At 32.8% G+C, this 14,498-nt stretch overlaps 1 protein-coding gene across 1 annotated transcript; it reads left to right on the forward strand.

Annotated features, from left to right (window-relative positions):
• The first annotated feature begins 6,547 nt into the window (after positions 1 to 6,547).
• Positions 6,548 to 12,777, forward strand: LOC133694476 (protein MID1-COMPLEMENTING ACTIVITY 1). The gene is made up of 9 exons (XM_062115995.1): positions 6,548 to 6,946; positions 7,061 to 7,135; positions 7,862 to 8,303; positions 9,213 to 9,628; positions 10,221 to 10,330; positions 10,977 to 11,048; positions 11,757 to 11,863; positions 12,303 to 12,396; positions 12,503 to 12,777. The coding sequence occupies exons 3-9, from the start codon at positions 7,896 to 7,898 to the stop codon at positions 12,553 to 12,555; spliced, it is 1,260 nt and encodes a 419-aa protein (XP_061971979.1). The 5' UTR covers positions 6,548 to 6,946; positions 7,061 to 7,135; positions 7,862 to 7,895; the 3' UTR covers positions 12,556 to 12,777.
• Positions 12,778 to 14,498: the final 1,721 nt, after the last annotated feature.

A 14,498-nucleotide genomic window follows, 5' to 3' on the forward strand; every position in this document is an offset into this window, starting at 1 on the left:
TGGTTCCAGTAAAGATTTGTCTTTGCCTCCTCTTCAGTTTTTGTCCATTGGATAAATTGTATTCAATAATATTTTTAAAATTAATAATATAAATTTGATTTTTTATTTGATTTTATTTCTTTTGTATTTTTTATTTTATTTTATTTTAAAAATATTAAATACAATACTGGTGGAATAACCGATGGAATTATAATAACTGACAGAATGACTAAGTCCCTCGAAGAGTTCTAGAGAGTTGGAAAAAAAATTACAGGACTTTGTTACTATTAGATGTAATTCTATGATGGTTTAATTTTGTCGGTAATATGCATATGATCACTGATGGACTTACCAACGATTTATTTTGTCAGTAATATGCCATAATCACCGATGAATTTACCAACAGAATCAATCCCGATAATTTTTTTGTTTGGTTCAATATTTCTCTCTATAAATATATCGATGGTTATATTACCGATGGAATGACTAGCAGAATATAAATCACCAACGATATGTTTTTTGATGAAATTTGTTCTTATATGATTCCGTCGATTTTTTTTTTTTGACTGAATTAGTATTTAAACACCAACAGAATATTGCACCGGTGTTATATAAAATCCCGGTGGTGAAATTTTAGTAAAATTATGGATAGTAGAATATGAACTCAAGGAACTATATTTTTGTAAATATTATGAGAAATATGTTTTGGTTTCTCAATTTACGCGTCTATACACTAGAAACGTTTGTATATTTCAAAAAAACAAAACACACACAATTATTCGCGCAAGGGAAAGAAAATTGTAGCAATATGTTGTTATATATGTGCAGGAGGATGTGAAGCGAAATAATTTAGGGTTTGATCGCTTGGATGATGTGGAATCACGTTCACAGCACTAATAACAGGTGCCACGAAATGTTTTGCAGAATCATTGCTGCTGCCACAACCTGGATTCTCGAACTGATTAAACACTTTTGTAGCACAGCCTTGTTTTATATATCTCACCAACTGCCGTCCATGGTCTTGACTCCCATGTAAATAATGCAAAGTTTTTAGTGCACAATATTCCATAGTTTTATACTGTCAAATGGTTTTTTGATTTCTGCTTTCCAGCCTTTCATCAGTTTCATGCCCGCACTCGTTTTTGTTTTCTAGCAAGGGAGCTCCCATGAACCTCTAGCAGCTTTCTCCAATCTATAACAAAAACCAAGGAACAACTCTTCATTCATGGATTCCAAGTGCACCAACCTTGTAATATAACTTAAATTGTACCTCCCTTGCATATGCACCAAGAGTTTTAGTTCTATAACGAATTAAATACACGAAGGTTGCCGTGGAGCCAAGTATCGGTCTTTTTTAATTGAAATTATTCCCACAAGACAAGCTTGGGGTTTTGGAACACGGGTTAATTAAGCAATGTGGAATTGGATGGTTCTCGACTGGATAGCAACCAGTGGATTTAACCAAAAAAAAAAAAAAGTTAACGATTTAATACATAGAAAAATGTGAGATCATGCTCGTGAACAAGTACCCGTGATGTTAAGCAAATTGGCCCGCAAATTCTTCCGCTTAAAGAAGTGGAAAGCTTTCCTTTCGTTACATGCATCTATCCATCCACCATCTCAATATGATGTTTTTTTATATCTTTAAAAAAACTATATTTTTAGATAATTTTAATATACTAATATTAAAATTAAATTTTAAAAAATAAAAATATATTTTAATGTATCTTAAAATAAAAAACACTTTACAAATAATTACTATTGCAATATCAGATACCACCACACCTAATAATAGTTTCTATCTCTCTCCTCTCTCATTCTTATACTTAAATGTGATCCATGCGCGTCAATCCAAATCTAGACTAGATGAAAAATGATGAAAAAAAAAGTATTAAAAATAAATTTTAAAAAAATAAAAAATTATTTTTATATATTTTTATATAAAAAATACTTTAAAAATAATCACGCTGTAATAGCACCGAATAACAGTTTTCTCTCTCTCATTTTTATACCTAAACGTGATCCATGAACGTGAATCCAAATCTAGACGAGATGAAAAATGGCGGAAAAAGGGAGGCATACTCATGAACTCACCACATGCAAAGGGAGATAGGCAGTGTAGATCAATGAAAGCATCACTCAAGCTTTCCACGCGAACCATGTAATTTGTATCCTAAGAAATCATTTAGGCGAGGTCATCGCAGGGCTGCTTGCTTTTTCTTGGAGGGGGCCGGTTGAATACAAGAGAAAACCTAATAATTGTTACCCACGTGTGAAAAAGTCACTGTAAGTCGAGGATTACTGTACAAATTCCTGTAAAATAAATTAACCACCCACCCATCGCTTAAATTGATTGATGGGCTATCTTACTGTTTATGCCATCCCCGCTTTTACGCCACTAATCAATCTCACCTAACTGAACCTTTTTGTCTTTTTACTGTATCGGAATTGAAAAGGTAAAAACAGCGGGGATAAAAGAGATGAATACAAAATTATATCTGTCGGTAATGCAAGGGATGAAATGATTGTTTTTTTTTATTTGGTTATGTAGGTAAAATAGAATAAAATATTAAAAAATAATATTTTATTATTTATTTGTATTGTTATTAAATTTATATATTTAAAAAAAATTAGATATTATTATTATTTACTTTAATTTATTTTGAGTGTTGAAATCCAAGTCAAAATCTAAGTCAGCTGGGTTGACCCTCCTGACTCGTGACTTGAACATTGTTTCAAGTCGACTCTCAACTCGGATTTTAAAACTATGAAGATACCTGTTTTTATCTATATGTTGCCTCAGTTAATCCGTGTTGATCCTTCTATCCCGTAATCTAGGCCTCGCCCCGATCGATTCCAGGTCGAATCCTGCTTTAAATTATGATAATAACCATTTTTATTTTATGTCAACCCTCTTGACATATGACATGGGCTTTATTTTGAGTCAACTCTTAAATTGAGTTTTAAAACTATAACAATAATCATTTTTATCCCTGCATCGACCCGGATCAACAATCAACCTTACTCATAACCTATGCCTTGCCCGATTCAACTCTCGAATCGGGTTTTGAAATTATAATAATAATTATTTTTATTTTTATATTGACTCAGGTCAGTCCAGGTCATCCCGAGCCATGACCCAAGCCTTGACTAGTGACCTGGGTTTTACCTCAAATTGACTCATGAGTTGGATTTTAAAACTACGATAATAATCTTTTTTATCATTATATGTTTTAATTATACAATTTTAGAATTAATAGTTTTTTAAAATGATATTTTAGGAGTAAATAATAATAAATATTATTTTTTAATGTACACTAGTAACCAAACATGTTTTTATTTGTGTAACATTTCCACTAGTCTGAACTAATAACGGTGATGATGGCAATCAATAAACAAAAAACGGTAATGATAGTGATAACATAGCAACATACAACTATTTCATTGCATAAAATGGCGGAATGGATATTTCCAAAGCATACAGGTGAGAGAATTTTATTAGGAAAAAAGGTATTTTTGAAAAGAAAAGAAAAACTTACTAAATCGAGGATAGTCAAAGATAGCCAAGGGACAATTTAACTATTTTTTATAATAAACTATAAAGATTAAATTAGAACTCATTAATTTCTTTGATGAAAACATGATATCCTTAGCACGTGGGAGTATCGAGTGAGGTTTGAATATAATTGGATTAGAAAAATAGATTAATATTAATATATATCTTGTCAAACTGCTTAACTAGTCTACTAGAAGAAATTACGTTCGAGAGGCGGTAATCTCAAGGAACATCAAAGCACGTCCTAGAACGAGGCCGTTTAACCTCGAAAGGCATTATGCCATGTTACCAACCTACCCACCACTTTCTGTGTTTTTACTTTTTACCCATTGGGACAGCGAGAGTCACGCAGGGGTTTTTCTTGCCTAGTTGTGTTCTGCTAGGTTTCTGTTTCTTTCTTTTTTGCCCCTGACTTTTAGGTAGATGATGAGCCCTTGACATCTGGCTGTCTGGTTTGGGTCACTTTTCAACTCTGCCACAGTGCCACCCCTTGAAAGGAAGTGGACCCGCTCAGGTCCATCTCCACCTGCTAAACAACAATGAGTGCTCGCAATTACACCCACCTTAATAAAAAATAAAAATAAATAAAAACAAACAATGAGTGAGTGCTCGCAATTGCACCCAGATTAGTATTCGTGTTTTTTAATTACATGTCTTTATTTACTTTTTAAAGCTATAAAAGAGTATGGTACCAGCAAGCTAAATGCCAATTGCTCTGCGCATCGATGTACGGCCACCATCACTTTAGATTTACGAGTTCAACTCACAACAATGAAGATTTTTTTACAATGCTACAAGCCAAATTATCTCATAGCATGACGGTAGACGTGGACCCGCGTTATGATTTGGGGCTTTTTTTTTAAAAAAAAAAATGATGTTAAAAAATTATTTTTTTTACCTTTTAAAAAAGATTAAGTTAATTTAGATTAATTTATCAAATTTATAATATAAGTTATGAAATTAAAATAATCTGGTAAAAAAATAAAAAAAACCATGTAAAAAAACAATATAGAATGATGAAATAAAAAAATAAGTAAAAAAACGACATCAACCAATATTACATTTTCAAACTCGTTACCCTCGTTATTAGATTATAAATATCATATCTAGAAAAACCACAAAGTCCAATTCTCTACCAATCAAATATTAAATGATGAAATTGAAAATAAAAATTCAATCACACAGAAGGATCAAAAACAAAAGAACAACAATTAGATGACGAGGATAAAATTTGAAATAAAAAATAAATTAGAAGACAATTACAAATATTTGATTATAAGGTGAAATTGAAAAGAAAAATCAATTTAACAAAATGATAAAAAAATAAAACAATCAAAAGAATGATGACCAAATTGAAAAAAAACAATAACATGCACAAATTAAAATTGAAGGTTGAAATTAAAAATAAATTTGAATTTTATAAAAAAAACTGCAAACAAAAAATAAAAATCAAATGAATAAAGATCAAGTATAAAATCTCAGTAAATAAGAGGACAAGTCTTAATTTTTACATGATAATAGAATTTTTTGAAGGAGGTGAGAGAAGTGGGAGAAGAAAAAAAAGACCATTGGCATCACATTGCCACCCTAACACTGTCGTGTGTTGCTCTGCTAGAAAAATATCGAAGGATGCTTGTGCTTTTATGTATGATGTTAATGATGATGTTGGCTCCAATCTACCATATGATTAGCCTGTCGAGATGTATTGTCTTATATTTGGATCAATAGTTTTGTAGTGATTTTTGTCATAAAAACAAGTTTCTTGAGAAAAAAATTGGTACATGAAACTTATAAGTTATAAATCCTTCTACTCTCTTAATTGATATGAGATATTGATATCATCACAACTCTCTTCTCATAAGAAGGTTTAGGAGTTGAGAACAAGTAGCTTGTGTTTTTAATAACAATTCCAATAATGATGTTGATCCAAATCCATTACATGATTGAATTCAGAGAAATATTGTTTCATGTTTAATTTTATGGTCATGTAATGACTTTTATCTTAAAAATATAATTTTTGAGAACAAATACGATACTTGATATTTATAAGACTGAAAAATCCATAACTTCTAATTAATACTTGATATTGATATTATCAAGTTCTATAACTTCGCTGTTTATATTTTTGTTTTATTTATGAAAATAGTATTATTAGATTTAGATTGTATCAAAACCAACCAGGAACATTATTCTAATAAATTAAAAAAAAACAGAGAGAATTAGCCACTAGACCGTCCATGTCAATCATGTTCGTGTGATACTTTCGTATACTTAAAACATGTTCCCGTATGTGTCATGCATGGTGATTGAAATTAAATAATCTCGTTTTCAAAACGGAATATATTTTATGCACTAACCTGCACAAATGGCCAATAAATTGATTCTGAAACCGTCAGACCCGCCTCGCATATCTGTATAAAATCCACTAACATCAATAGACATCCAAAAGACAAACAATTATTCATTGATAATGAAATTTGATTTTTATTATATGGTCGCGAATGAAAATGGAGACGAGTGGAAAAAAAACATGGGGGACACGTGTGATGGATGGCATGTGCGCTCTATCATCCTCTTCTACCATAATGGGTCCCACATGGGAGTTGCCAGAGAATGGATGTTGAAACTGAAAGCTGCATTTTTTTTTTGCTGCTCCTATGTTTCTTGTTGGTTACTGTTTTGACGCTAATCCCCCCCTTTTCCTAACTCTGTTAGTTTTTGCAGCTAAATTGTTTCTTAAGAGTTTTTTAATTTTTAATTATTTTTTAGTTTTTTTTAATTTTAATATATTGTTGTTAAAAATAAAATTTAAAAAATATATTATTTTGTTGTATTTTTTTTTAAAATATTTTAAATAATATGATATGATGTTGAAAATCACAGTATAGCAGATTCGAGAAGAGGACACCCTCCATTACAAGGACAACTGCCAGCTGGAGCTCGTTAAATCTCAACAGTCAACAGCCCTGTTCCATTTCCGAAAATAAAAGTGAAATTGCTATTCCCTTCACCCTCCGTCGTCTCAAGAAAGGAAGTGTCCTTTCTAGTAATATAAAATTCTCAACGAGGGCATTTCTGTACTTCAAATACTCCACTATCCAACCCAACTCCTTTCGTACTAGCTAGCTAGCCTGGCGTGCTTGTGTGGTTTGTCTGCGTGCACTCAATACTCACAACCTCACAAGACAAACAACACCGTTACTGTGAGCGATTGAAACATTGACACACACAGAAAATCTCTTCTTTCTCAGAAGAGGCCAAAAACTCATTCACAGGAAGAAGAAAGAAGCTCCTCTTTCTTCTCTTTTCCGCAAAGCAATGCCTGTGATCCCCAGAATTCAATGCTTTCTTTCTTCTTCTCACTGATTTTCACATTTCTCAAAAAGAACTAGCATTTGCATGGAGAGGAAGGTGAGTTTTTCCACTTGCATTTTTTTATGTTTTTTTTCTATGAAAGTGTTTCTTCAAAGGCAAGATTTCAGTTTTTTGCAATGCGATTTTGAAGCCTTTTGTTTTCTCTTGCAGGCTTTGAATTCCCGGTGAAGTTTTTCTTTTTATTTGCGAAAAATTAGAAGAAGAAAAGAGAGAGTTCGAAAAAAGGTGGGTCAATGGAGATTTGAACATTCTTTTTTGTTTTGAAAAAGAAGAAGAAATTGATGTGCTATTGAATTTTTATTTCTTTTTTACTTCCTTTGAAAAGTGACTCAAGAAGCTTAATGTATAATAATGCTCTTTTCTCTCTCTCTGCTTTATCTTTATTTATTTATGTATTTATCTTTGCTGTTTTTGCTTAATTTTGTGGCGGTTGAAACGGTCAGTTACACCGTTACTCTCAGCTTTTAAAGATCTTGAACGGTCATGCTGTTTGTTTCTAAAATGGAAGATCTAGTAAACAAGTCTAGTATTTGATCTTGATCTGGCTCCAAACCAGATACTCTCTGCGTAAGAATTCTTTGGCAGCTTCAATTTGGTATAAAGCTTGAGATTGTAAACGAAAAAGAAGGTGACTAATGTGACTATTTGTACGAGCACGATTAGATTTGGGGTGGTTGAGTGGTGAAAATGAATTTGTTGACCCATTTCGAGGAGATTGATTTCATTTTTCTCATTAGCATTTTCATGTGAAGTTTGGTTTTTTTCTTAAAAAGAAATATTTTAATTTGAAAAAAAAAGGGGTTGAAAGAAAAAACTTTGGTAGCTTCATTTTGGTAATAATGGCGTTGAGAAAATGCAGTCAAGTAATTTCAATTTGGTAACAGTTTTGAGTAATGTAGCTGAAGATTGAAAGAAATATATTTGGAGTGGTGATAGTGAATTTTTCTACAGGTAAGGTAGGATTTAGGTTGCCTGAGTGGTGAAAATGGCAACGTGGGAGCATCTTGGGGAGGTGGCAAATGTGGTCCAGCTGACGGGCATTGATGCAGTGCGGTTAATAGCCATGATAGGTAAAGCTGCAACTACAGCACGGATGCACAAGAAGAATTGCCGGCAGTTTGCACAGCATTTGAAGTTGATTGGGAACTTGTTGGAGCAGTTGAAGATCTCGGAGCTTAAGAGGTATCCGGAAACGCGGGAACCGTTGGAGCAGCTTGAAGATGCTTTGAGAAGAAGTTATCTTTTGGTCAATAGTTGTCAGGATAGGAGCTATCTTTACTTGCTTGCAATGGGGTGGAACATTGTGTATCAATTTAGAAAGGCACAGAATGAGATTGATCGGTACTTGCGGCTTGTTCCTCTCATTACTCTTGTGGATAATTCTCGAGTCCGGGTATCATTTATTGTTCTTATTCTTTTTTTTTTTTTGGCTGCCGTGTTCCTTATTGCTGTGATATCTGTAACTGTCTCCATCTTTTGTTGCTTTGATTATATATGTCTGGCTTGCCTACTCGTCATTCTTCAAACTCCTTGGTTATTTATTTACATCTAGCCTCTAATGATGGGAGAATGAATTCATGAAACTTGCTTGTTCCTTTTCTACCATGCTTGCTTGTGATCCCTAGCTTTAAAGCTCTGTTAATCAATGGACCTATTTATCTGTCTTCTTCCCAGTGCATGTATTTTTGGTTCACTGTACATTGAATCGCTAAAACACGAGTTATTATCTTGTGGCAAATGGTGGGAATTTTGGATTATTGAAATGGCTTCAAAATTTGGAAATCTGTTTTATAGAGATGGAAATTTGAAATTAAATTCACAGTATGTGCTAGTGTTTTCTGGTAAGCTAACCTGCAGTGAGTATTTTATTCATTTTCTGTGGGTATCCATGTTTCTGTTTGGGAATGATTGAGAGAATGAGGATTGGATTTCCACAAAATGGTTCCACTTGTAGGGCGAGGGAGTCTTTGAGTTGAAAATGCAAGACCTTCCTTGTTGAAACTTGGTTGGCATGTAGTTTTCCCGTCTGGCTCTATTTTGACTGGTCCAAACAACACCTTCCCCTGCACCCAATCACATGCACACTGAACAAAAATTCTGTCTCCCTCACAAACACACACAAAAAAAAAAGCAACTGCATTTATTCTTGCTTCCCCTAGAATTTATGATAGTCCACTCTCTGTCTCTTATCCATAAAGGAATGGGTTAATATTTTCATTTGCTCAATGTTTCATGTTCCTTTATAAAATATGCTACAACCACAAAAGCTCTCCTGAGCGGATTTTTTTTCACTTGTATGCAGGAGAGACTGGAAGATATTGAAAGGGATCAACGTGAGTACACATTGGATGAAGAGGACAGAAGGGTGCAGGATGTTATCCTGAAACCAGATTGCTCAGGAGAACACACCACGATGTTGAAAAAGACTCTCTCTTGTTCCTATCCAAACATGTGTTTTAATGAAGCACTAAGAAAGGAAAATGAGAAGCTTCAGCTGGAACTACAAAGATCGCAAGCACATTTGGATGTGAACCAATGTGAAGTAATTCAGCATTTGATTGAGGTCACAGAAGTTGCTGCTGCAAGTTCTCTTCCGGAGAAGAGTCCATCAACAAAAAGTTCTAAGAAACTGGAGCCTGCATATTCAGATGCTAGTGAGAACAAACATTCATTTGATGACAGCTATAGTACAAAAAGTGATTCTCACAAAACTTCAAGGTTAGATATCTTTAAAATTTATGTTTGTGGAGTTTGGGTGAAATTGTTGTTTGTAAACAGTCATGCATTAATGTGTAGCCCCAACCTCTATTCATAAACCAAAACATAATCTAAGCACATTGAGTTGGTTTTTGTTTGGACTTTTCATTTGCGAAAGGCTGATTTGGTTTGAATTGATATTTAAGATAGTTCCATTGCAACAAGCTTTGCATGTTTTTGGTAAAGAGCTTTGCTTATGATGGTTTAATAGAAAGGATTCAATTTGATTGCAACATTATAAATTGATACCATAAATATGTACTGAAATTTATATCAATTTTCAAAATTGTCACCAGGTGTGGTTTTTCCAAGAAAACTGAATTCTCTAAATTCTATAAAGTCCCGAAAGATTGACACTAACAAGTTGGAAATGCTAGAAAGGAATATGGTTTCAGTTTTTCTTTTCCTTTTTTTTTTATATACATCTCCCTTCGTGCCATGGTATTTCCATGGTCATTGTTTGAGTGCTATATGAAATATATAACCTTCACAATTTCTGTAAACCAAGGGTAGTTCAGAGAGTTTGATAGCAATGGCATACTTTTTTATGCAGAAACACTTCCTCAGTTTCATCAAGAGATGATCTGCTGTCAAGTAGAGGTTCACATCAGCATGAAGAATGGCATGCAGATTTACTCGGTTGCTGTTCAGAGCCGTATCTGTGTAAGTCTTATTAGGCATTCTGTTTTCTTTTGTTCTCTGCTAGTGAGTTTCATGCAGTAGTGAATCAATGATATATTACCTTTTTTCTCCTATTCAGTTTGGATGTACTATTTTCATCATGCTGTCTATCCCTCTCTTACTTTTCATATTCATATCAATGCAGACCAACAATTCTGTGCTAGAAAAACCAATCTCTTTATTATATTTTTACTTTCCTTCTGCATGATAAGATAAATTGCAACTAACTTCTTGTTTATTTAATTTTCATTCCTGTTTACTGCGATGTTATATTAAAATCTCTTCCTTTCCTACACGAGTGATCACCAAAAATGAAGAAAATAAATGAAGATTTAAATCCTGATTGTTGTTGATGGAAAAAACTGGTTTTGGTTTCACAAACTGTTAACTATTCAAGACATGTAATCAATTTTCAAGTGTCATTCATGTTTTGGGACACCTTACACCAGGTGTCTAGGTTGCATCTCAAATCTTTCAATTTTACTTATTCAGTTCTTCTGGACTTCATGTTCTCTTGTACTTTTGCTGAAGTCGTCTCAAGGAAATAATTGTCAAAAATTGACTGAGCTTGATAACAACCAAAAGACCTAGCAAATCTTTTACTTACAAGAATCCTTTTCAATTTCAGGTATAAAGACTTTATTCTATCCTTGTGGTACATTTGCAAAGATTGCTACTGTGGCAAAGAACAGGCATATATGTAAGTGGCTTTAATTTTGTATTCAGGATCCTGTTACATTTGCCAAGTTGTATTGGTCACGACCATAGGTTTACTAAGCTATTTTTGCAATGGTTTGGAGAAACACAAAGGATGGCCAATCAAGGGATTTGAGGGGAGACCTTTTGGTAAACTTAAAGAGAGTTGGTTTTCCCTTCTCTCTTCTAATGCTGGAGGGTTCTGCATAACTTCCACATGTTAATTTACTCTGTAGAGTTGTTGTGAACAAAAATCCCAAGTGTTTTCAGAACTTTTGCTTCCAACTCAACTGTAGGGGGAGTTTACAAAGACCATATATGGGAGCTAATGCTCTTGACGTTGATTTTGTAGCCCATATACTTTATGTGACAATTGGTTTTAAGGGAAGAAAATATTGTCCAATATTACTAAGTAGCTTGTGGACTTGCAGACATAAGGTATATTACAATATTACAAAGTAGCTCAGATGTATTAGATTTAAATAGCTTGTGGACTTGCAGACATAAGGTATATTACAATATTACAAAGTAGCTCAGATGTATTAGATTTAAATAGCTTGATGAAATACAGGCTTTGAATGTCAGATTTGAAATGTTTTCCTTGTCTTCTATCAACTTCAATTGCAAAAACTATTGGAAACTTGAAATTCTAAATCATTCTTTGGAAAGTGTTTTGAAGCTTCTCTGGTAATTTTATTTTCATGATCATCAGCCTCAGCGGAAGCTTGTAATGAATTGATGGCATATTCAATGATGTTGTCGTGTTGTTGCTATACTTGCTGCGTTAGAAGGGAGCTTCGCAAAACATTGAATATCACGGTAATTCCTACCTTCCTGCTGCATGGTTATGATATTTTTTCTTTGGGTATCCCATAGTTTACAGAAACATGCACGTTGGATGATGAACATCTCTAGTGTTTGTGTGTATATCGTGTAACAATAGAGTGAAATACAATGCCTTTGTCCAGAATTCTAAATGCAGTTCCTGGCACTGAGCATATTTTGTAAGGTGATGCTGATATTAAGTGGTTCCAAACTGTCCAATTGAAAGTTTATTAAGCCATCACATAACCCTGAAATCATCTGCATAAAAGTAAAAGTAATACGCAAATACCAGATCCATTGACAACCAATGTTTTATGCTATAATTTTCTGTTTGTGAGTATCTCCTGTTGTTCCTACTTCCTAGCCAGTCTTCATCTTGAAAATATAGATCTGTTTAAGAGTTGCCCCTCACTCCTACCAACTTCTTTTGCAGGGAGGGTTTATTGACGATTTCCTCTCGCATTTGATGTGTTGTTGCTGTGCCCTTGTGCAAGAATGGCGAGAAGTGGAGATTCGTGGGGTTTATGGCATGTGTTCTTGGAATCTGTCTTGTTAAACTTCAATTAATAAGATGTGGACTGGTCCTGTGCAATTGTGCTCATGTGATGTTTGTCATGAAATCTACTTTTGCAGGTCCCGAGAAGACAAAAACAAGCCCGCCTCCGTCTCAGTTCATGGAATCTTAAGAGATAATCTGAGAGATTATTTAGCTGGTGGTTGGATATTATATAGGCAATGGGCCATTGCCGCAGCTATATGGAACTTGTATGGGATCGCGTTCTGCCATGAGTGTTATCCAATATGTTGAGTCACCTATATATGTATAGTAGCTTTCATTCCTTCAATATCCACTCGTGATGTGCCATAAGCTATATATTTTAATTGATATATAGTTTTATTTCTGTTAATTAGTTCGCTCAGTCTGTCTTATTTCAGTAACGATTGAATGCATGCTTTTCTCGTATTATTTTTAGTAGGGTGTGAACTCAAAAGGATGTTTTTTTGGACCCAATTAAAGGCCTATTTAGAAGTGGTGTTGTGATAGATTTGTGTTACAAAATGTTTTTTTCAGAAATATATTAAAATATATTTTTTTAATTTCTTAAAAATATTTAAAATAATGTTTTTTTAAAAGATATTTTTAATATCAACATATTGAAATTAAATGATAAAAAACATTAAAATAATTAATGTTAAATAAAAATAAAAATAAATTTTAAGCGAGCAGTATTTTGGCTGCCGTGAAATTGCATGCTAGCTCAAGGAATATTTGAGCAAAAATGGGTCATGGATCTCAACAACGTGTTAATTAGTCTAATTATTCGCGACTAGCCAGCAAATGGGGAGTGCTAGAACTTAGAAGGGACTATTTACATGGCCCAAACTTTGTTATGGGTTGTATCAATAATTTTTTATGGAAAAAAAAGCAACCTGTAAAGTGCTTTTTAAAAGTAATTGGGAATTTAAAACTTGAAGCATGCGTTTAAGAAAATTATTTTGAGGTTTTTATGCATTAATAAATATATGTTAACATTATTATAGTGTTGTTTTTTAATTAAATACTTAGTCGGAAATTAAGAAATAGATATAGATGAAGAATACTGGTTTTGTTTTGCAGGGAATTATCAATTTTATATGATGATATTTTTTTATATATAAAACAACAATAATTTAAAATTTATTCAAACAAAATAATTTACTTATAGTGATATTTTTTATATATAAAAGAGTAATAATTTAGATTTTATTAGAACAAAATAATTTGCTAGTATAACATCTCCTTCTATTATTTATATATATTACCTCTGCAAAAAAATAAAAAAAATTGTGGTTCAGTCATTCAAGTTTATCAAGTTTAATAACATTGTCTTTTAAAATTTATTTATTCCATTAACAATCTAAAAAAATGAGGGAGAGTCTTAATTAAAATTTAAATAGAAAACATGAATACTAAATAAAAATACATGAAAAGAATAATGGTTTGAATTAAAGTTTTTTTTAAAACAAAAACAAATAAAAAAGAAGTCCCGAGTTTTCATGAGTCTAGCTTGACAAGCCCTTGTGAGTGGCAAGATAATCAAAGGTTCAGGCGCGTCTGGGCTGAAAACCTGAAAGCCAGGCATGTGGGTTGATTTTTTTTTTTTTTAATGTATAGTAGTAAATGATATATTATCTGTTTTTTTATAAAAAAAATAAATGATATGTTATTTGAAAACCTGTAACTTTTTGGACCCCAAAAACCCATCATTCAACCAAATCCTCACGCAAAAGTTATTCCTAGAATATCATTAGGCACAAAAGCGAAAGAAAAGATTATCAAGTTGAGCAACTCGTTTGGAATATTAAAAATTGAATTTAATTACCATGTTTGGAATAAACAGCGAAGTAAGGAATTTGAATTTAAATAAATAATATATTTTTTAAAATTTATTTTTAATATCATCTAAAAATATAAGAAAATAAAAAATTTATAAATATTTTTAAAATATAAAAATAAACATGCTCATTCATGATTGAATTGAATTTTTGATGCGGAATTGTTTACAAAAATGTTTCCTTCCCAAGACGGCACCACCTGTTCTGCCGAGTGCAAAACGATTTACCGCCTTCGGTCCCACCTCTAATCCTC

Source organism: Populus nigra, chromosome 5, assembly GCF_951802175.1.
Source record: "Populus nigra chromosome 5, ddPopNigr1.1, whole genome shotgun sequence".
Taxonomy (NCBI): domain Eukaryota; kingdom Viridiplantae; phylum Streptophyta; class Magnoliopsida; order Malpighiales; family Salicaceae; genus Populus; species Populus nigra.